A 23547-nucleotide genomic window follows, 5' to 3' on the forward strand; every position below is an offset into this window, starting at 1 on the left:
AGCACCGGTAACAGCGTCGGGAGGCGGCGGGAGGGGGGGGGGGGGGCGTCTTTTAGCCGCATCGGTTGTTATGGCTGGGTAGCCAATCGCCCGCTGAACAAAACGGTACCAGGATGATGCCTGCAGGTGCGGGCATCATCCCGGTATACCCCCCGGAAGCCGAGTACGCAGATCTGCGTACGCTCGGCGGGAAGGGGTTAAACAAAGAAAATGTACCATTTTAAGAAACAAATTAAGGTAATTTTGAAATTTATGGCAGCAACACGTCTCAAAAAACGTTGGGTCAGGGCCATGTTTGCCACAGTGTATTATTCTCTTTTATTTTACCAATAGTCTATAAATGTCTGGGAACTGATAAGACCATTTGCTGCAGTTTTTGGAGAGGAATGTTGTCCCGTTCTTGCCTGATCTAGGATTCTAACTGCTCAACAGTCCTGGATCTTCTTCAACTGGTTGTTAAGGCCGCTGTCCTCCAAGCAACCAGTATAACAGAGAGTGGGCGGAGCCTGATCATGATGCTAATCTCCATCAGGTCCGCTCTCTCCTTGTGACTGACAGCAGGCAGTGGGTGGACTTTACAGCCAATAGCTACTGTCTACAGGCTATAGATCTGTCCACTGACTGCTGCTGAATGGACTTAAAAGGGAACTAGTGTCTGGAATGTGTATAGAAACTCTGGCCTCGCTGCACCTCTGACCGTGGTGCTTGCCCCCCGCTAGAACACTCCAGTCAGCGCTCTCAGCCATCGGCTAAAAGCACTGATCGGGAGCCATTCAGCAGACCTTTTCGGTCATGGCCCTTCGACAGAAGACGGCTGAACAGCCTTCTTCTGTAGGACCGACTGTAATACACATGCCTGCAGGTTTATATTGAACTAGCTGATGCCGCCTGACATTTGACCAGTGTGTACTAGGCTTTAGGCTACTGGTTTACAATATCTCACCAAGGGAAAGGGCCATGGGATAATAAGATTATTTGCTCACCTTTCGTGGAGGTAAAGCAGAATTGGTAAATGATGTTTCCTTGCAAAGGAGGACACATTATCAGGATAAGTACTCTCAATGCTCAAATTGTATAAGCGGAATAAAAAAAATAGAAGACATTAGGGAAAACAGTGATCTGTGCCATGGGAAGTATAAAATGACTGTATTATAGCAAGCTGATTCCTACAGATTAGGAATATAGGAAATCCTTAAAAAGATGGATAGGGCTTGAAAAGAACGAAGCAACATAAGTAGAAACCCAATGAATTTCACAGCAGAGAGCAGTGCAGGAGTAAGCACTCTCAAGGTCAGATTTCTATCCGGGCACAAATATACCCAAACAATGCTGGCAAAAAGTTGAATGGCAAAAAAATATTTGTAGAAAAAATAAAATTAGGGTTTTGCACAGCGGAGCAAAAGGCATCCAATTTCCTAGGACACCAACCAAAGATTGATGCATGGTGGTTGGAAACAGGAGATATATACGAGGACTGGCCTAACCTTTTTTTGTTTATTAAAGAAAGATATATTTGTAATGGATTAGACTTGGGGATGTGGGACCAGAGACCTTCGATCAGTCCAAAATTTTTTATAAGATACTTGGACGATTTGCAGACTTTGATCAACTCACCAAAGATCCTGCAGTCCCTCGAGGAGGTAATACATTGTACACTGGCCAGATTCGGCTGAAACCACAGGAGCCAGCTACTTCCAACTCAATCCCTAGTATTTTTACAGGTCCTCTTTAAGATGAGAAATGTATAAACGGCAAAGTAATTATCTCAAATTGGGAGAAGGACAATTTATGAAAGACCAGATAAAGCCCTCAAGAATTGCATGGAAGCCTTGAATGTCGCCCAGAGATTGTATGTAACTTTTCTGGAACTTCTTACAGTTATCATATTGGTAGTACCCTAGGCTAGTTGGCATTGCCAGGTATTTCAGTTTAGCTTATTTGAGCTTTGGAATCACTAAGACCTGAATTAGAGAATTCTTCTGCCAAAGATGGTCAGAAAATAGCTAACATGATGAACGGTGGAACAGAATCTCTTGTTGGGCAAGCTCTGAAATTCTGGGGGCACATTTTTACAGTTTTTATGCCCAAGATTGGTGGCCTTGACATGTGCAAGCCACCTCCAATCAGTTAAAGTTGAGGGCAATCCTTCAGGTTACAAGTAGGGTGGCACATGAAGACTTCCAAATATTTAGAGATTTCTCACTGGCAAGAGAATCAACTGGAATATCGATCAGCCTATAATATCCCCCACCATTGCAGCATACCTGGTTGGCCCCTTGTGTTCATTCTTCTTCTTCCAGTCTGAGCTGTGTTGTACAGTCAACTGCAAGAGACTAATACCAAGTCAAATGCAGGTGGTTACACTGCTTAGAAAAAAATACATTTATGATTTAATAGTTACAGAACTGCAATGAGTTGTGCCTTTTATATCTGCCTGGAGTTAAGCTTTAAAAAAGTTTCAGAATCCACAGTTTGAATAAAAATATATAAGCTTTTGGCTGCAAAAGGTGTCAACATTCCTTGTTACTAAATATAACACTCAGAAGAAAAAATATCCACCACTTGGATAATATAACCTTACACTGGTAAGAAGTATGCAAAGTGCAGTAACTTGTTCCAGCCAATTAGAAATCATCTTTCAGTATTCTGTACTATGAATCGATAAGCACTTAAACCCAACTGGTTGCCAAGGACTATAGCTCATCTTTCCCTTATTTAATACAGGTCTTTGTGTCTCATAGAAAGAGTGTTAATACACATTATTAATAAGTTGCATATGTAAAATTCTGTACCTTTAGCTGCTATGCTGTACCACATCAAAAGCACCTATTTCCATATTATATCAGCGCTGCTAGTGGTTTTTCAGCTACACAAAACGGCCACAGGTTGCTGCCATCCAGATGATCTCATCTCTTAAATATTTGTGCTGTTCAGATCCATATAGTTTATAAGTAAAATCTGTTAATAATTATTTAAATAATGAAATAGGAATATGCCAGAAAGTATATAGGATAGGAACGTAACCCATGGCTATTTAGTTACAGAACTACAAGTTTCAGAACCTATTATGAACCTCTAGTACATATGTAGTACAATATACTGCAAAAAAAGAAAAGGGCTGACCATGGGCTTAAGAGGGTGGATGTGCGGTCCTTAGTACTGAGGTACACAAGCATGCAAACTGGTCTCAGTCAAGTATAAACTGTATAAAGAGAGGAGGGGCCCTGGTACAATAGCTCTGATGCTGGTTTAGCTGAAAGGCAACAATGGCGATTACACAAGATTTTTTAAACCCGTATTACCGCAGTTGCCGGGGGACGTCTGAGTGCCACACAAATGAAACAGTCACTCAATGGAGGCATTTTTATCTAGATTAGGATTGACTTATTTTGTCATTTATTTTTATTTAACTATGAAGGTTGTTGTATATTTTGTAAGTGAGCTTCTTCTTCTGTGCCAGCACATACAGGCAAACACGATATTATTATTCATTTTCAATTTAATATAAATGCCTGAACATATCTGAGATATTTATTTTTATACTAGAAACATTTATAAAATATTGAATTAAAAAATTTCCAATAATGTTTATTGAAAATTTGAGGAACAAAAATATAAAAAAAGTTTCAAATACTTAAACACATAGAAAAAAATATACCAGTATTCTATAGATAGATATTCATCAAAATTCAAAGCATATTGAAGGTAAAACCTAAAAGGTATATTTCAGCAAGCAAACTTTATACATGACGTAGCTCGATAAACAAATTAAAATATTTCATTTAAATCAGTGCTACCAGATATCTAATTTGATAGACTGTAGATCTGATTACTAATTAATCAAAAAAAAAAAAAAAAACTCTTTGATACACCACACACTTAAAAATGCCAATAAATCCATTAAAGTGTTGAAACATTATTTTTCTAGTTTCATTAGAAAAAAAGATCTCACAAGAGTTGATTTTTTATTAACCTCAAACAGAATATTGAATGATGGCCTGATCAGCCTAATTAGGTGTAATCACGGCAACACAAAACAGCAGAGACACAATTTTTAAATAGAGCTTAAACATGATATTTAAATTGCACTTAAGGACTATACTTACACCATTTATTTAAACATTCCTCACCCCACTTCTCAGCATTCAATTACTAAAGTAGTCATGACCTTTATCATTCAGTAACAGCTGGATAAGCATATTTTATTTAAGCTTATTGTAAATAATGCTTATATATTTACAACTGCCACCCTCAATATCACATAGGTTGTCACCTTCTAGGCTGATTTGATATTTTAAAGCAAGCCAGTGTAATAATCAGCCTTTTGTTTTTACTTATAAATCCCTCAATAACACATGCAAGCTGGTTTGCCAATGGTGATGGTGCCAATGATAATCTTGATACAATAAATTTGTGAATATTAATTTCAGTTTTCCAGGTATGTGAAAAGCAAATACTTGCATCTAATCGTGCAGATGAAAAGAGTAAACAGGAATCTGCTTTTCAAATGATCGGATAATTGAAAAAAAAAATTAATACAATTTATTGTGTGTAGAGTCTCAGCCTCAATGTATTTGTCTGCGTTTTTTTTTCTCCAGTCTATATCTTTATTTATTCTATTTCTATAATTCTATTAATAAGACCAACATAATCTCTTCTTACACTTGTAGTGTACCACTGGTTTATCCTTTTCCTATTCCAGCTGGCCTACCCTGGTCCTCAGGGCCTGCTAACAGTGCAGCTTCTTCTACACATTTTATAACACCAAACATCATATTAATAATTATTATCATCCATATAATTTCTATAGGATCCTGAATATACAATTTTCTTAACTTATGTTCCCTGTTTGCATTTTGTAACTGGAGGTCCATAAAATACTGTGAATATTTAATATATATAAAAAACTAAATATATAGGGACATATCTGTATGCAGACCCTACATCAAGCAAAGTGACAAAAGGTTTGCTGTTTGCGATTTGAATACTTAGAACATTTAATTTAAAAACAAAATATTGTATTTTGCAAAGGAAGAAAAAAAAATTACTTAATTCCAAAAAATTTCAGTTACATGACCACTAAAATGGATTTCTTATATATATATTTTTTAAATAATCTCTTTTCCGTGTAGGAAATAATTCAGAAACTCTTCTACAGTATACATAAGCACTTGTCTGTTGCAGTATACATGCATAGGAATAATAGTTAAAATTTCCTGAATAAATGTAAACAAAATGACTAACACAACTACAACAATCTTACATTAATTTTTAAAATGTTTATTTCAATGTACATATGTGCTTGCCTCCTAGACAGATCATAAAGACGTCTTGTAAACAATGGAAATACAGTAACAGAATAATAAAGATTAATAAAAATAAAAACAATTTGAATAATGTTTAATTATACTTTATACATAATTTATTCATGCAAACTGTACTAAAATGAAGCAGTACAGTTTGTGAAATGCTGAATCCAAACATTAGAAATAGCTACATACAGACGTGGTGACAAGTGAAATGGATTAAGAACAAAATAATTTACTTATTTACTTGTCGAACACAGATGCACTTTTTTTTTCTAATATTAGAACTAACACCATTCACCAAGTACATTTTCTCTCCTTACTTGCGCAAAGTTTAATTTACAGCTGGATAAATTTATAATACAAAGAAAAAAAGAAATGTATAAATAACATGATTTTCTCTTTCACAACCAGTATATCACAAATGAACTATTATTCCAACAACAAATAAAAGATAAAGCTTTTCCGCAGAATTCACATTTTATGCAGCTGAAGTTAATTGGCATTAGACGAAAAAGAATGTACGGTATGCCCCTTCAGCTTAAAAAAAAATAAAAATAAATTGACAATAAAAAAGGTAGTGCATTGTCCTCAGCTTGGATTACTACAGTTTCATCCAGTGATTAATTCATGCTGACTTGCAGCGGTCCTAAAATATGACAGATGCAATTTCATTTAAATCTAGTTTGCATTTAGAACTCAATCTAAAACATTATATAAATTACATCATCTAGATTAAAATATTTAATTCAGACAGGGTACATGACATTTACCATTTTGAGGAACGTAAGAAAGAAGTGATCACTGTTGCAGGTAGGCTGCAAAAGTTTTGATTATATACAAGAGAATTTTACAAAGTGATCTGAAGTCACTTAAACACACTTTTAGTGATTCTTGTGAGATATTGCATTGTGAATCAAGATTAATAATGGCACATTGAGAGGTAGGATTGCCAACATTCCTACATAAAAATAAAACATTGAGGTTTGTTGGGTTATCAGGAGTAAAATAAATAGCATCAGCCTGTACATCATTCCCCCAGATTACACAGCATTTTTTTTTTTTTTGGGAACTTGGTAAATAGATAATATAAATTAAAGCAAACCTAAAATATAAAATCAGGACCTTTATTATAACATCCATTCATTGACATTGTAAAAAACAAGTAATAGAATTTACTTAATATTTATGTAATAATTCTAATTCTGTTTTTCAGTGCCTGGTCATATGACCAGTGCTGGGGGTACTAGTCATGTGGTCTCTACTGAGAAATCTTAAAGTCCAATTCTGGCCAAAACTTAAAAAAGTAGAAGGAGTTTAAAAGATTTAAAAAAAAAATATTGTTCCAATAATTACCTGTTCTCCACCACGGTTTCCCACAGTAATTCATTTTTGCCTCTAGATTTCCTCAGTCAACCTGAATGACTGAGGAAATCCTGTGAGTGCAGAATGTCATGGACCCCTCCAGGAGTGGGGGGGCACTATGGCACCCTACACTCATACAATGGTGCAGAGAGCAGCACTTATTCATTGAGAAGTGCCCACATTTAAAAAGTATGTTGAGAGGAACCCATGCATCAAGTGACTGAGCTGAAGACATCTGAAAAAGGCAAGTATGAAAGAAAAAATAAATAAATAAATCACAGCTGGGGGGGGGGGGGGGGGGGGGCGGGGTGACCTTCAAGGGAAGAACTGGAGGGAGACAGGAACTAGGCTTTGAGAGAACTTGACCAGGCACTTAAGGTGTTACTAAACCCAGGATCCTGCATTCACTATATTTGGTCTCTGTAATGATTTTAATAAATATGAACTGCTAAATACCTTCTCTCATCAGCAGTATATAGCAGTCTTGTGACTTCTATCAGTTCCTGGTAAAGCTTGTAGGAGGAGTTTTCATACTGCACTGAGATGTCCTATCAGGATCCAGGATCTGTGCCCTTCTGTCTAGACCGTGCTGATTGGCCCTGTGCTGATAACATGCACTCTCCCAAGAAAAAAGAAAAACTCTCTAGCAATACACACCAAACTGAGCATGTGCAGCCTGACTCCAAAGGCTCTGTCTTATATGGAAAAAGAGGATCTGTGCAAACAGGATCAAACAGCCTGGATCAAACACAATGCAGAGGATTAACCCTTTAGGTACCACAGAGAGTATAACAATCATGCTTTACTGCATATACAGACTGATTTTACTGTTGTGGGTTTAGTAACACGTTAAGGAATAGAAAATGGACACTATTACAGGATAAACAATTCTGTGTTCCTTTACCTTTTCATAATATCACATAAATAATAAAATATAGATTGGTCACATGTACTGTATAAGTCTGCTGAAGGAAAACAAGGCTGTTCCTGTAAAAAAAAAAAAAAAAGAAAAAAAAAAGGACAGTTGGCAACCCTTCAGAGAGGACTCAGTATCCTGCAGGCAACATTTATCATGAGAATGTGGAACTTACAATCATCATTTTCCCCAGCACAAGCTACATTATGGAATGTTTGTTATTAAACTTATTTGAAATTGCAGTTGTAAGCCAGCATCACATCGAAGGCATCTCAGAACATTCAAGCATAATTTGCTGGCTTAATCTAAGGGCTTCATTCTCTCCTCTGTAACCCCCCCAAACCCCTTGCACTACTAACTCACACACTCACAAAAGAAAAAAAATGCACATTTCCAAGATACTGATTTGCTTATCCACAAGAAATGTATCAAAAGTTTGCTACAGAAAGATGATAGTGTTTTCACAAGAATTAAGTACAAGTCAGCTTGCAAACACAGTGAGGAAAATATGTTCCAAGTTGTCTAATGTACTGTTGTTTTTTCAGGTTCTTTTTCTGGCAGTTACACTCATAGTAAACATACATTGGGGGAGCCAGTGAAGCACATAAAGATGTGAATTTCCATAAACTATTCTACTGGTTACTAATAAACTAGCACTCCATGGTATGAATTATAGTTACGATTTTCAATGCGTTCTCCAAAATAAAGTTAAAAAAAAGGCAATAAAACTAAAGAATTGCACTTAGACTAGAACTTTTTAAAGTTAAAGAGCCAAGCAACTTTCATTTCCAAAGAAATATAAAATAAAGCAGTGACTGTCCCGATTAAGAAGTTTGTAACTGTCAATAAGTCACAAACCATGTGCAATTAAAAAAACATTACAAAAACATACATTTGCCATTATTATTCTTTTTGTGCAAAAAAACAATAAAATAAAGTAATTACCTTTTCTTTTTTTTATCAGGCCTAGTGCACAGAACCATTGATTAAAGATTAAAAGGGACTATGCAGAACTTTGGTATAAATATCACATACAATTAATATTACCAGAAAGCCTGCACTAGGTCTCAAAAGATGATTCCGATACTTTTTAAAAGAATATAAACAAACAATTTAGCCCCATTTTAAAATTTAGTTTTGATGAGACAGGGACAGCTAAATTGTACGGGAACATAAAACAAATCTAGTTCCATTGTGTAAAAATGATAGGATTTTATACCTTTAAGCCTGGCCTTTCATACATCTCTCATCTATAGAGAACAAATGGTAACTCCTAGCATATAACTAGCCTGGGAGATGCACTTGGGAAGGGTAGTTCACTGCAAGTGCATTAAAAAATAGGTTCCTCAGCAAAGGAACCTGCCAGCCAGAAAAAAATACCTAATTAAAACTTGCTTTAAATGAAAGCAGAGGTCTCAAAATTCTGAAAAATATACGGGAAGCCACAAACCACTTACAAAGTGCCTCTGCAAAAGTGTGGTCCCACCATTAAAGTACAAACACCAGGACTTGTATAGGACTGACCAAAATAAAAACAGGCTTGCCTGGAGAGTACCCCAGCCCTTCTTAAAAGGTACAGCAGGCACAAGAATACCAGTCACCCCACACAGCTGAGGAGCTCTCATGTGCATGTACCAAATAAGCAGAGAGAGAAAATTGCAAGCTGCTCATCCATTTATAACTAGTAGGAAAGGTGCACGTGAGCACCTCTAAAAAGTCGACAAGTGCATTTAAAAAGAGACAGTAAAAAGAGCCGATTAAAACCTTCTATGGAGGTATTAATTTGCCCTATTGCTGGCTCGTAGGCCTGAGTGTCGGGGAACCTTTTTCTATAATGCACTTTTCTTCTCTTATAATCACCAATGGTTACAAAGTGTTGGTGCAATTGATAGGTTTGCGATCAACTTCCTGAAGACTGAGGAGGATTAGGAGGTGGTGCCACGGCAACATGTGAAGCAGCTGGTTCGGTGCTCTGGTCTGCCATCTGGGTGAGAACGGATGTTGCTATTGCTTCTGCCACTGAGGTGGAACTCACACCATTGGATGTGCTGACTGAACTATGTTGAATTGCTTCGGTCTGTGGGCTGCTGGGCATTGAAATGTCTTCGGAGCTCTCATCTTTTTCAGCATCTAGTTCAGAAAAAGACAAACACAATCAGCCTGGTCCAAGGAAGCAGACAGATAAAAAGAAAACATCCTAGGAGATTAACTGAAAGCAAAAACAAGGTTATGGTTCAACAAATACAGGGGAATAAGTGAGCACAACACAGGACAGAAGTTTTATTCACAGAAATAACCGGGAAAAAAAAAAAAACAGAACCCCCCCCCACCCCCCTCAAAAAAAAAAAGCTAATGCAGCCACATCGTAAGCTGCAATGTTTAACAATTTTGTTTTGTGGATATACATTAAGCAATATATAATGCCCACATAGTATATACTTAATTATTTTCAATTCTACTTGCTGCTGTATTTATCATAAAGAAGCACATAATGATTGCCTGGCTTAATTTATTACCTTGGGACAATACTACTTTAGAGCTGTAAAGTCAGTGCAGTGCAACATTGAATAAATGATAATATATGTCCATAGGGACAAGTCCCAAATGCAGTAAAGATACCTCTGTGAATTGGTGCCTGGTGTCAGATGAGACAGTGAAACAGGTGAGTATAACCTAGTCACCACAAACAACACTAGCCTCTCACCTCACAGATTAGACCTGAAAAGTTCACACAACATTATCCCACAACACAGGGCATGAACCTCCAGTGATCAAATGTTGGTACGTGGGGACCTGCTGAAGAAGTCCTGTCCACAGGACGTAGCGCGTACGGGGAGAGGAGTAACGTATGATGTCACCCATGGCTATCGTTATGGTTTGAAACATACTGTTATGCTCTCTCACTTGCACCTGGCTCAAGTGCTCTATTTGTGATTTTTTTATCTTTTGCTGGAATAAATTTGACAAATTTTACATATGTGCCTTGTGGGGAATCCAGTCTTTGTACCTACATTGAATCGCTGGAGGTTCATGCCCCATGTTGTGGGATAATGCTGTGTGACCTTTTCAGGTTGAATCTGTGAGGTGAGAGGCTAGTGCTGTCTGTGGTGGATGGGCTATACTCACCTGTTTCACTGTCTCGTCTGACACCAGGCACCAATTCACAGAGGTGTCTTTGCTGCATTTGGGACATAGGATTTTTGTGATTTATACCCAGCTCTTGTAGCCACGGTGACTACTGCACAAAGTGAAACAGCTGTCAGTTTTACAAAAGTGTATAAGATGGACACAAAAAACAAAAACGTCTTAAAGCCCAGTTGAGCTTTCAGTTTAAGGGCCGGTTCACACTGCTGCGATGTGGGAACCCTGCAAATCCACTGCGGGTTCCCGCATCGCATGTTTCCCGATGGCAGTTCACACTGTCCTATGTGAACTGCTGGGAGTGTCAGGTAAAAGTTAATGACACCACAAATCAGTTTGCATATCGCAGTGCGATCTGCAAACTTGGACAGGAATCGGATCACATGGGTGGGAACACCCATGTGATCCGATTCTGCTGCGGATAAAAAGAGGGTCCTGTGTGAGTTTGATGCAAATTCAGCCATATGATCTTTATGGCTGAAATCGCATTGCACAGAGATCACATGCGATTTTCACTGCAGTGTGGTGCTAATCACATCCAATCTCTGACATCGCACCACTGTGAACCGGCCCTAAATTAGCTCAATACATTCCCGTTGCAAAACAACAAGTGTGTAAAATCTTACAGCTCATTTTCTTTCAAAAGTATCTGCAGCCTGAGTAGAAAAGCCTGTCCTAGAATGTAGAGAAGGGCCCCTGATCTCTATGCAGCAGCAATTGTCTGACACATCAGACCTATAAGTCTGCAATCAGCAAAGCCTATGTTCCCTGCTTAGAGAACTTTGGCTCTGACCTAGCACACAGGGTGCAATTGGACAAGACCCTGGCTTTCACACAGGGCAAGCAAAACTCGATATCTTTGGATTATCCATGAATGATAATGGCTATTTTTGGCTATACACTTTAAACGGTTCCCGACCGGCTCCTGTACTTATACGTCGGCAGAATGGCACGGCTGGGCAAAGTAATGTACCCATAAGTTACTTTGAATTTCCCGCCGCCCCCTTGCCTGCTGCAAGCTCCGTGGCCGCGCTCGCAGGTCCCGCGGACTCGATCGCCGTGGGGTTACCTGCGATCGTGTCACGGAGCTCAAGAACGGGGAGATGCCGATGTAAACAACATTCTGCCTAATGACAGGATACTGATCGTCTGCTCCTTGTCATCGGGAGCAGCGATCAGTGTGGTGTCACACACAGCCACGCCTCCAGACAGTTAGAAACATGCCCCTAGGATACACTTAACCCCTCCCGCCCCTAGTGGTTAACCCCTTCACTGCCAGTGACATTTTTACAGTAATCAATGCAATTTTATAGCATCGATCGCTGTATTAATGCCAATGGTCCCAAAAATGTGAGCAGCGATCAGTGTGGTGTCACACGCAGCCACGCCCCCCAGACAGTAAGAAACATGCCCCTAGGATACACTTAACCCCTCCCACCCCTAGTGGTTAACCCCTTTACTGCCAGTGACATTTTTAGAGTAATCAATGCAATTTTATAGCATCGATCGCTGTATTAATGCCAATGGTCCCAAAAATGTGTCAAACTTGTCTAATGTGTCCGCCATGTCGTCGCAGTCATGATAAAAATTTCTGATCACCACCATTACTAGTAAAAAAAAAAAAATTATTAATAAATATGCCATAAAACTATCCCCTATTTTGTAGACGCTACAACTTTTGTGCAAACCAATCAATAAATGCTTATTGCGATTTTTGTTACCAAAAATATGTAGATGAATATGTATCAGCCTAAACTGAGGAAAAAAAATGTTTTATATATTTTTGGGGATATTTATTATAGCAAAAAGTAAAAAATAATGCGTTTTTAAAAAAATTTTCGCTCTTTTTTGTTTATAGTGCAAAAAAGAAAAACCGCAGAGGTGATCAAATAACACCAAAAGAAAGATCTATTTGTGGGAAAAAAAGGACATCAATTTTGTTTGGGAGCCACGTCGCACGACCGCGCAATTGTCAGTTAAAACAATGCAGTGCCGAATCGCAAAAAAATTCTCTAGTCAGGAAGGGGGTAAATCCTTTCCGGGGCTGAAATGGTTAAAGTTTATTTCAACTTTTGCAGTCAAATTCGGATAACACTGCTTTATATGCGTTACAGTGAGGGAAAAAAGTATTTCATCCCCTGTTGATTTTGTAGGTTTGCCCACTAACAAAGAAATTATTGGTCTAAAAAAGCTATAAATTGATCTGCATTTTAATGAGTGAAATAAGTATTTGACCCCTTCGCAAAACATGGCTGAGTACTTGGTGCAAGACCTTTGTTGGCAATGACTGAGGTCATACGTTTCTTGTAGTTGACCACCAGGTTTGTCCCACTCTTTTGCAGATCCTGTCCAAGTCATTAATGTTGAGGCTGACATTTGGTAACTCGAAACTTCAGCTCCCTCCACATATTTTCTATGGGATTAAGGTCTGGAGACTGGCTAGGCCACTCTAGGACCTTAATGCACTTGTTCTTGAGCCACTCCTTTGTTGCCTTGGCCATGTGTTTTGGATCATTGTCATGCTGGAATACCCATCCACAACACATTTTCAATGCCCTGGCATTGGGAAGGAGGTTCTCGCCCAAGATTTGATGGTATGTGGCCCCATCCATCGTCCCTTTGATGTGGTGAAGTTGTCCTGTCCCCTTAGCACAAAAACACCCCCAAAGCATAATGTTTCCACCTCCATGTTTGACAGTGGGGATGGTGTTCTTGGGGTCACAGGCAGCATATCTCCTCCTCCAAACACAGCGAGTTGATGCCAAAGAGCTTGATTTTGGTCTCATCTGACCACAACACTTTCACCCAGTTCTCCTCTGAATCATTCAGATGTTCATTAGCAAAATCCAGGCAGGCCTGTACGTGTGCTTTCTTGAGCAGGGGGACCTTGCGGGCGCTGCAGGATTTCAGTCCTTCATGGTGTAGTGTGATATCAATGGTTTTCTTGGTGACTTTGGTCCCAGCTGCTTTGAGGTCACTGACAAGATTCTCCCGTGTAGTTCTGAGCCGATTCCTCAACGTTCTCATGATCATTGAAATTCCACGGGGTGAGATGTTGCATGGAGCCCCAGACCAAGGGAGATCGACAGTTATTTTGTGTTTCTTCCATTTGCGAATAATCGCACCAACTGTCGTCACCCTCTCACCAAGCTGCTTGGCGATGGTCTTGTAGCCCATTCAAGCCTTGTGTAGGTCTACAATCTTGTCCCTGACATCCTTGGACAGCTCTTTGGTCGTGGCCATGGTGGAGAAATTGGAATCAGATTGATTTCTTCTGTGGACAGGTGCCTTTTATACAGCTAAGAAGCTGAGATTAGGAGCACTCCCTTTAATAGAGTGCTCCTAATCCCAGCTTGTTACCTGTATAGAAGACACCTGGGAGCTGGAAATCTTGCTGATTGATAGGGGATCAAATACTTATTTCACTCATTAAAATGAAAATCAATTTATAACTGTTTTGAAATGCGTTTTTGTGGATATTTTTGTTATTCTCTCACTGGTAATATAAACCTACCATTAAAATTATAGACTGATCATTAGTCAGTGGGCAAAAGTACAAAATCAGCAGGAGATCAAATACTTGTTTCCTCCCACTGTACATGTTTCCATTAACATAACATACAAAATATCAAACTGCCTGGAGATCACCATACTGTATCTGCAACAGAATGTACTGTATACTAATGAATGGCATGCAGACCAGCCGATGGTGCCTAAGAGTTCTGTTTATAGGATACAACAGTTTTAAATGCTTACTTGCAATTTTTTTCCCTTTCCATAAATTATTTTCATTCATTTATTTTATCAACTATACTTCCCTATGACAGTTTACTCCATCCTTGCTTGTCGTAGCCCTCTCCTCTCCTGGGAGTGTCTAATTGCTCACTTCACTGGACAAGGTCTTTGAAACCTTTTATGTAGCTGCTGGGGGAAGGGAGAATACTATAGTGCGTCTCCTGATTGTCAGCTCTAAACCTGCTGGAGCTGCTGACATCACATCCAAGATGGTGGCACCCAGCAGCAGTCTCAGGGCTTTGGATGTCTGCACAAGGGAGGGTTTTATAGATAAATAACATGGACAAAATACAATACACATAATATAGGATTTTGTTGTTGAAATGAATGTTCTGGAAAAAGGGACTCTAAGATCATGGAAGACTTGTCAATGAGAATGACTGATGCTGAGAAATCTGCCTGCTCGCTACTGAACTGCATGTTGCCTAAGACCAACTAATGTACATATGATGATGTTGCTCTTTTGCATACCGTTAGTAGAATATGACAACACAGGATGCTGGTTTCTTTTTCATGCCTAAACTGCAGATATAATCAGGATGAAAAAAGACAAGTCCATCAAGTTCAACCGATAAAAGAGATAAATAAATAACTTGAAAACCTCAATATACAGAACCCTATACTCAGTTGATCCAGAGGAAGAAATAAGAAACTTCTATAAAGTATGGTCCAATTTACTCCAACAGGGAAAAAAATCCTTCCTAATCCCCAAGATCATTTAGGGATGTATCCAGCTTTTTATTTTTTTATTTTATTTTTTTAAACAATCTTTCGTATACAAAGTTCAGAGTGCCCCCTTGACCTTTGCAAAGATCTTACAGTGAATAGCTTTGGTGGGCATGTTACTGTATGTGGAAGTGATTGGGCTGCTTTGCAGCCACCTGAATCACTTCCACTAAAAAGCTGTCAGTCTGCTAAACAAGTGAAAACTGTCTCCCGGGTTCTATAGGAGCCAGGAGTCAGCTTACAGGCTGGTACTAACACTGGTGGCAGTGAAGGGGTTAAATGCATTTTCTCAAGGGAAAATAAAATCAGTTCAGCTAACTTTTCTTTAAAGCTAAGGTTCTTCATGCTTCCTATTAGTTTAGTTGTCCTTCTCTGCACTCTCTCCAGTTCCCTTACATCCTTTTTTAGTGAATTGGTGGCCAAAATAAACTGCATATTCCAGGTGAGGTCTTACCAATGCTTTGTAGAAGGACAATATTATATTAGAAGTATATATCTTTCCCTGAAGTCTATACCACTTAAAGGGTTTTGTAACCCTAAATTATACTTTGCTGTCAGCCCGTCTATTTTAAGCTGCCATCCTGCACTGTATAAGGGTACTTTCACAATGGGGCGGAGCCGGCGTTAGTGGTAAAGCACTGCTCGTTTTAGCGGCGATTTGCTGCTATTATAGTGGCGCTTTGGTGCCACTTTTCGGGTGGTATCGGGGCACTTTTAACCCCCAAGAAGGGGTTAACAGCACCCGTGATGCAGTGCGTACCGAAGCGCTTTTGAGGTGCATTGGAAGCGGTGCCCATTCATTCCATTGGGCAGGGGCGGTGTGGGAGCAGTGTTTACACCGCTCCCACACCGCGCCAAAGATGCTGCTTACAGGACTTTTTTTCCCGTCCTGCAAGCGCACCGTCCCAGTGTGAAAGCACTCAGGCTTACACACTGGGGGGACTTGAGAGGCAGTTTTCAGGTGCTTTACAGGTGCTATTTCTAGCGCTAAAATGCCTGAAAACTGCCTCAGTGTGAAAGGGGTCTAAGTCTTTGTTTCAAATCGATGCTTCTAAATACCTTTTTCTGATGTATCTTCAGGCCAGTCACGTGACTCTTGGCAGCGCTAATACTCTGATCCAGGGCTACAGCTGGAGGAGCTGAGCTCTCCCTCTGATGTTGGCCAGGAGTCACGTGACTGCCGAGCTAGCCGCTCGGCCCCTCCTGCTGCAGCCCTGGATTGGAGTAGCAGAGCGTCAGGAAGTCACGTGACCGGCCTGAAGATATAGTACAAAAAGGTATTTAGAGGCTTTGTTTCTTACAAACACTTATATAGTGCAGGATGGCAGCTTAAAAAAGAGGGGCTGTCAGCATTTTTTTTTTATTGTAGTTTTTTTCTACTAACAGCAGTGTGGGGGGAGGTGTGGAGACAGAGACACAGACTCCTGAGCTGACAGGCAGGGAGGAGAGGGGGGAGAGGAGAGACAGCGGATGACAGAGGCACGTAAACTGAGACTGTCAGGGCTCAGTGACCATGATAAACTGTGGTCACTTTACAGGGGGAGCAGAAACTGACAGGATCAGACAGTTTTTTTTTACAGTTTCTAGAGGGGCAGGTTAGACAGCACAAGCACTGTGCTGTTTAACCTGCTATAAGGAAACAAGATCAAATTTTTTTTTTTTTTTTAGGGTAACAGCCAGTTTAATACAAAAAAATTATTTTGCTAGCTTTGGAAACTGCAGTTTGGCATTGCATTCCATTGTTTGTGATCTACCAGAACATACAGATCCTTCTGAGTTACTGACAGCCAAACCCCGTACTCACCCTACAATGTATGACTCGTACATGTTTTTATCCCCCAAGTGCACAATTTTACTTTTATCAACATTTAACCTCTTTTACCACATACAGTAGATACCCAATCAAACAGTGCATTGAGGTCGGCTTGTAAGTTGGAGACATCTTATAAAGACTTTATTCCACTGCATAGCTTGGTGACATCTGCAAACACTGAAATTGTACTTTTAAAACCAAACTCTATATAATTTTTTAACTGGTTAAAAAGTAAGTGTCCCAACATTAAACCTTGGAGCACATCACTAATTCAGTGTATGAATCATTACTCTCTGAATATGGTCTAAGCCAGTTTTCTATCCATTTTCTAAACTAATTTTTCTGAGTTTACAGATTAATTTACGTATTGGTAATTCTGTCCAACGCTTCTGCAAAGTCCAAGTATTCTATAGCCACAGCCACTCCTTTGTCTATGTTTTGCTTACTTCCTCATAGAAAGAAAGTACATTTGTTTGACAACTTCACTCTTTCATGAATCATCTCAACTTCTCTAGCAAAAACTCTATTTGGTCCATTATCAACCTTACCGACCATAGAAGTTAAAGTGATTGTAATCATCCTTTTTTTTTTTTTTTTAACCACTTGAGATCCGTGCTATAGCCAAATGACGGCTACAGCGCGGATCTCCTTTTCCGGGACGATGTCAATAGACGTAGTCCCGTGTATGAGCGGCCTGCGCGCCCCCTGAGGGGCGCGCGCGGCGCGCTCTGTGATCGGCGAGTCCATGAGACTCGCCTGATCACCGATCCGTGCAAGGGGTCGATCCCGACCCCTTATCACGTGATCAGCTGTCAGCCAATGACAGCTGATCATGTGATATAACGGAGCCGGTAATCGGCTATTATTCCTCCTCGCGCTGACAGCGCGAGGAGAAAAAAAAAAGCTGATCACCGGCGGCCGTGATCAGGACATCAGTCCCGATCACGGCCAGCCCTGCTAGTACCCACCTGCCCCCTGCCAGTGCCCACCTGCCCCCTGCAGTGCCACATTTAATAAAAGTAAGTGCCCCCCGTCAGTGCCACCAAGCAGTGCCCACAGTGCCACCCAGCAGTGCCCACAGTGCCACCCAGCAGTGCCACCCAGCAGTGCCCACAATCTGCCTCAAAGGTGCTGCACCCCAGTGCCACATATCCGTGCCAATCAGTGTCATCTACCAGTGCCCAGCAGTGCCGCCCATCAGTGCCCAGCAGTGCCACCTATCAGAGCCACCTGTCAGTGCCACCTATCAGTGCCCATCAGTCCCATCTATCAGTGGTACCTATCAGTGCCCATCCGTGCCACCCATCCCTGCCACCCATCCGTGCCATCTTATCTGTGCCCATCTTTGCCCATCAGTGCCGCCTTATCTGTGCCCATCGGTGCCGCCTTATCTGTGCCTATTAGTGCCGCCTTAACTATGCCTATCAGTGCCCACCAGTGCAGCCTATCAGTGCCCACCAATGCAGCCTATCAGTGCCTACCAATGCAGCCCATCAGTGCCCACCAGTGCAGCCTATCAGTGCCGCCTAATCAGCGCACTTCAATGAAGGAGAAAAATGACCCGTTTGCAAAATTTTATAACAAACTATTAAAACATGATTTTTTTTTTGCATCTTTTTTTTGTTTGTTTAGCAAAAAATAAAACTCCGAGCTGTAACTAAATTCCACCAAAAGAAAGCTCTATTTGTGGGAAAAAAATGATAAAAATTTCATTTGGGTACAGTGTTGTATGCCCGCGCAATTGTCATTCAAAGTGCATCAGCGCTGAAAGCTGAAAATTGGTCTGGGACTGAGGGGGGTTTAAGTGCCCAGTAAGCAAGTGGTTAAATAACAAACATGTCATACTTACCTCCACCTGTGCAGTTCGTTTTCCACAATGTGGCCCCAATCCTTTTCTGGGGTCCCCCGGTGGCGCACGCGTCTCCTCCTCACATCAGTAAACCCCCTGGGAGAAGTGCTCTCCCTGGGGGTTACCTTGCAGGAGCGTTCCCGAGTTCAGCATTTGCGTGCATAGACACAGAATGCCGGACTCAGCCCCGCTCCCTGGCACCCAAATCATTGGATTTAATTGACAGCAGTGGGAGCCAAGGGCTGCACTGCTATCAATCTATTCAATCAAAAGCTGAGAACCCTGGGTAGAGAGGAAGAACGAGTCTTTGCCGAGGGAACAAATGGGCTCAGGTGAGTAAAACGGTAGGGCTGGGGGGCCGGTCAGTGTCAGCTCTTTAAACATACTAGTCTGTAATTACTTGGTAAATGTTTTGATGCCTTTTTAAAATAGGCATCAGATTGGCCTTGCTCCAATCCACTGGTGCAAAGTCAGTCATTAAAAAAAAAATGTCTTTGAAATAACAGAGCCCTATTCTTTATATGAAATGTGGGTGCAAGCCATCAGGTCCAGATGATCTATTCACCTTTATTGTTTCAAAATGTTTTTGGACTGTATCAATTTTGAGCTCTTATGGTTCATTTGAGGCTGTGGCTATTCCCATTATGGACTTGAGTGTCACCACTTTCCTTTGTATAAACAGAGCTGAAGAAGTTAATTATTAGGTTTACTTTCTGTTTGTCCCCAGTTCTTTTGTAAGAGTCCATTATTTTTTAAAGTGGTTGCAAAAGCACAAGGTTTTTAGAATGCATGAAGGTAAATAACCTTGTGTGTGCAGCAGCCCCCCATAATACTTACCTTAACCACATCTCGATCCAGCGATGTCCATGAGAGCCTTGCCTTTCCAGGGACTTGCACTCCTGATTGGCTTTTGGCAGCAGCGGGAGCCTGCTGTTAATCATAGACAGTGAGCCAATCAGGGCATGGAGGAGGTGGGGTCAAGCTACGGCTCCATGTGTGAATGGACACACAAAGCAGAGTCTCAGGTCAGGTATCCCTATAGAAAGCTGCTTTCTGTGGGGGCACTTGGCAGGAGGGAGGGGCCAGGAGCGCCAGCTTGGACCTGAGAAGAGGAGGATCTGGGCTGATCTGTGCAAATTTATTGCACAAAGCAGCTAAGTATGTATAACATGTTTGTTATTTAAAAAAGAAACAATATTTAGATATCACTTTAACTCCCTTTACCAGACCAAGCTGTGCATAAAAAGTGGAAGTTAACGGGTTAAGACAAACCATTTAACACCCCCCAAAACGGTTTCTGGAACTGGTTAAAAACTGCTGCCCTGTTTATCTTTTATATGAACATTTATGATAAACTCATCTTTTTTTTTTTTACATTATAGCAGGTCTAGAAGAGCATTATTTCTAGTTAAGGCTTCTATATATTACATAAAAAATTGTGTTGTAATAAGTTTATATATTTGCCCTTTCACTGTTCGTGCAATGCCATTAAACTAGGGTAGTTAAAATCTCACCCATCATAAACACTGTCTCAGCCCTTGCAGCTCTTTTTAGCTGTATCTCCTTAATAAAACCAAAAGTCAGCAATTCCAATAGATCATAGTGTTCTTCATGCACCAAAGCTTTCAGCTCTCCTATTTTGCTTGGCAGACTTCTGGCTATGGTGAACAAACACTTTAATCCATTGTTGCATTTTGCAATTTATGTACCATCTTTCCTAAAAATAGTGCTGTAATCACCAATGTTTGTCTGTAACATGTGGGTCTCATCACCTGGCACAGCCTTCCCCCTATTTTCCCTAATTCCCCCTCCATTCGTGTCTGACTTATCTGCCCTATTATAAATTCTAACTCTCCCCTCTCCCTCAATCCTAGATGCATTATTCCTCCAACTTTTCCATAAAAACCACTACCCTAACACAGCAGACCTTCCAATAGTCTTCCAATAGACTTTCTCTACGCTGGGCGTGACCCCATAGGGTAAAGTCGGATCCCGCCAATCAAGCAAAGACACCAGGATGAGAAGAGCCAGGTATCTCCCATGTTCAGAAACAGGGAGCATATTAAGACCGGAGTGCTGAATGTTCACGCCAAGAATAACCACCATCCACTGCTACCACTATGGTACAAACGTTTTAGTAAGCCATCTGGAAAGCACACGAGGCGAATGCCACCATAAAAACATAACAATGCACAGGCGCCTAAGGGTAAGTAAGAAGGGCCTCCCTCCAAAGTGCTGAGTAATGTCTACCCCCTGTGTGCAGACCCCTTGCCACAGCTTCTGTTGTAGTTTTGGATAGAATAAGAAATGGTTTAAACTCCTGTCAGATTTTCTTGCTGTCCGTGTTCTATTACTAAGAGTTCCCTTAACTTTTTTTCCCAGAGACATTATAGAAAATTAGAGGAATTCAAAGTGAAGAGAAATCCTTTCTTAGACAGTTGTCACCAGAATAAGTCCCCCATCAGAAGATTTCCCTTTCATTCCCGTTCAAATGAAAACTATAACATTTTGGAGTTTATGTTAGTGACAATGGTCATCAGAACAAACAGAGAGGGTGAATCTAAGGGACACAGACAGCAAGACCTGATTCAATTCTAATACACAATGGGACATTGATACAGTAGTGTTGGCTGGAATACCAGATTTCTCTTTGTGTATATAAACTGTAATGCTTATCATTAATAGATTTGTCTACTTGATAAACGCCAAGTCCTCTTTTAGATTTCTGTCCTAAATGTACGTTGTGCAGCAGTCATATAGTGTTGGTTGGAATACTAAATTTCTCATAGTGTATACACACAAAACTTGTAATGCTCATCATACATAGATTTGTCTATCCATTATAGAGAATGATAAAAGGATAACTTGTATTTTGTTACTGCCATTAAAATGTGTCCTCTTTTGGGTTTCTATCTACAGCTTACGTAATTGTTTATTTGAACACTGTAACAGTTCCCTTAGCAGAGGATTTAATAAATCCAAGACTCTTTGTCCAGCAGTTTCTCACATTTCTCCATTGCTAATACCTTTTTTCTTGAGAGGAATGACGGCATGTTTTCAAAAATCGGACATTGCTGTTCATGATAAAGCTTTTAAACCTCATTTACGACTGTAATTGACAATGGTCACTAGGGCAAATAGGGTAAATCTCCCCAGCCAGGACAGATACAGCAATAAAACCCTGGTTTCAACACTTTCACACTCTATTAAAAAATTTTTTTGAATTGTATAGATTAGGGAACATCTGTACTTTTGGTAAAAATTGTCTTTTAAGGCATGCTTTAGTGTCTCCAGCAGGTCCTCTTCATCCTGCATGTGAGTGCAATGGCTCTATTGATTCTTATGGGGAGAGGTACTTATGGGGGCCTCCAGCAGTCCTGCAGAGTAGGGCTCTCCCCATAGGAACAAATGGGTCTGGGTTTGTCGAGCACACGAGCAGGACAAGGACCTTGTAAATTCACATTCTCTGAATGGCACAGCCAAGCATCTTTCATGCGATATCAAGCGTTGTCATGAATCTTGCCTAAGTTAGTGGCCACAAGTTTGCAATGAAATTCATTGCTGGTGCTGTAAATCAGTTTTACCTTCAATAAAGCTCTTTTGATGAATACCTGACCTGACATCTAATCTTTACCTACTACAATGGATTACTACTTCACCACAACTGTGAGCCACTTCAAGTTTATAACTGGCACCATAACTTTGAAAAATACAAGGTTCTGGATCTCCCTGGGCAGAGTGTAACCAAAACCATAAGCTGTAAAGTTCTGTGTGGAGACATATTCTCCACAAGCCTTTAAGAGGCTGCAGAGACCCAGTTAGGTTCTGGCAATCTCTACAGATAAAACTATAAAGAAGGCTTCCAATATAATACACTATAAAGGACTCTCCCTGTCTTCTTCTCTTGTCTTTTTACCCTCTCTGCTTTTTATTTGGAAAAACCTTACAACTATTATCATGTAGCGATAAGCTGCAATGGCATTTTAAAATGACCCTTGCTATCCCTGAAGCTATCCCATCTAAAGCCTCGTACACACGATCAGATTTTCAGCAGGGAATTGTGTGATGACAGACTGTTGGCCTAAAATCCGACCATTAGTTCGCTCCAGACAATAGTTTTCCAACTTCCTGCCAACCAATGTTGGTTGGCAGGCTAGTAAATTTTCGGCGGACAACAGTCTGTTGACAGATATTCCTATTGTCTGTACACAAGACCGTCACACAAAAGTTGAAAGTACAAACACGCATGCTCAGAATCAATGCTCACCAAACAGGACATTAGCAGAAGGTGCCCAAAGGGTGGCGCTCAAGAGCTGAAATTCCTTGTAGTACATAACTACGTTCGTGTCTGTTGGCCGACAAATGTGTACCGTTTGTATGCAAGACAAGTTCCTGGCACACGCCTTTCAGACAAAAGTCTGACGCTTTGTCTGCCAAAAATCTGATCGTACGAGGCTTAAGGCTTGGCTGATAATTTTTGCTATAGTGATCATCACCTGTGATCACCCGTGATCACTAATTGCTAGTGATTGCTATACATGCCAAAATTGTGTAAAATAATCTAGAAACAAAATCAATCACCCACTTTTAAAGCATTGAGCTACTAATAGCAATTAATTGTTATTAGATGCTACAC

General features: G+C 40.4%; 1 protein-coding gene across 3 annotated transcripts in view; it reads right to left on the minus strand.

Annotated features, from left to right (window-relative positions):
- Nucleotides 1-5259: 5259 nt before the first annotated feature.
- Nucleotides 5260-23547, minus strand: part of ATF2 (activating transcription factor 2) — a 176891-nt gene continuing 158603 nt past the window's right edge. For all 3 annotated transcript variants that reach the window (XM_077448059.1, XM_077448060.1, XM_077448058.1), the window contains one exon: nucleotides 5260-9717. In XM_077448059.1, coding sequence (XP_077304185.1) covers nucleotides 9488-9717 — 230 coding nt within the window. In that variant the 3' untranslated portion in view covers nucleotides 5260-9487. The remainder of the gene's footprint in view (nucleotides 9718-23547) is intronic.

Source organism: Lithobates pipiens, unplaced genomic scaffold (assembly GCF_037356315.1).
Source record: "Lithobates pipiens isolate NorthernLeopardFrog02 unplaced genomic scaffold, aLitPip1_a1.2 Scaffold_22, whole genome shotgun sequence".
Lineage (NCBI taxonomy): Eukaryota > Metazoa > Chordata > Amphibia > Anura > Ranidae > Lithobates > Lithobates pipiens.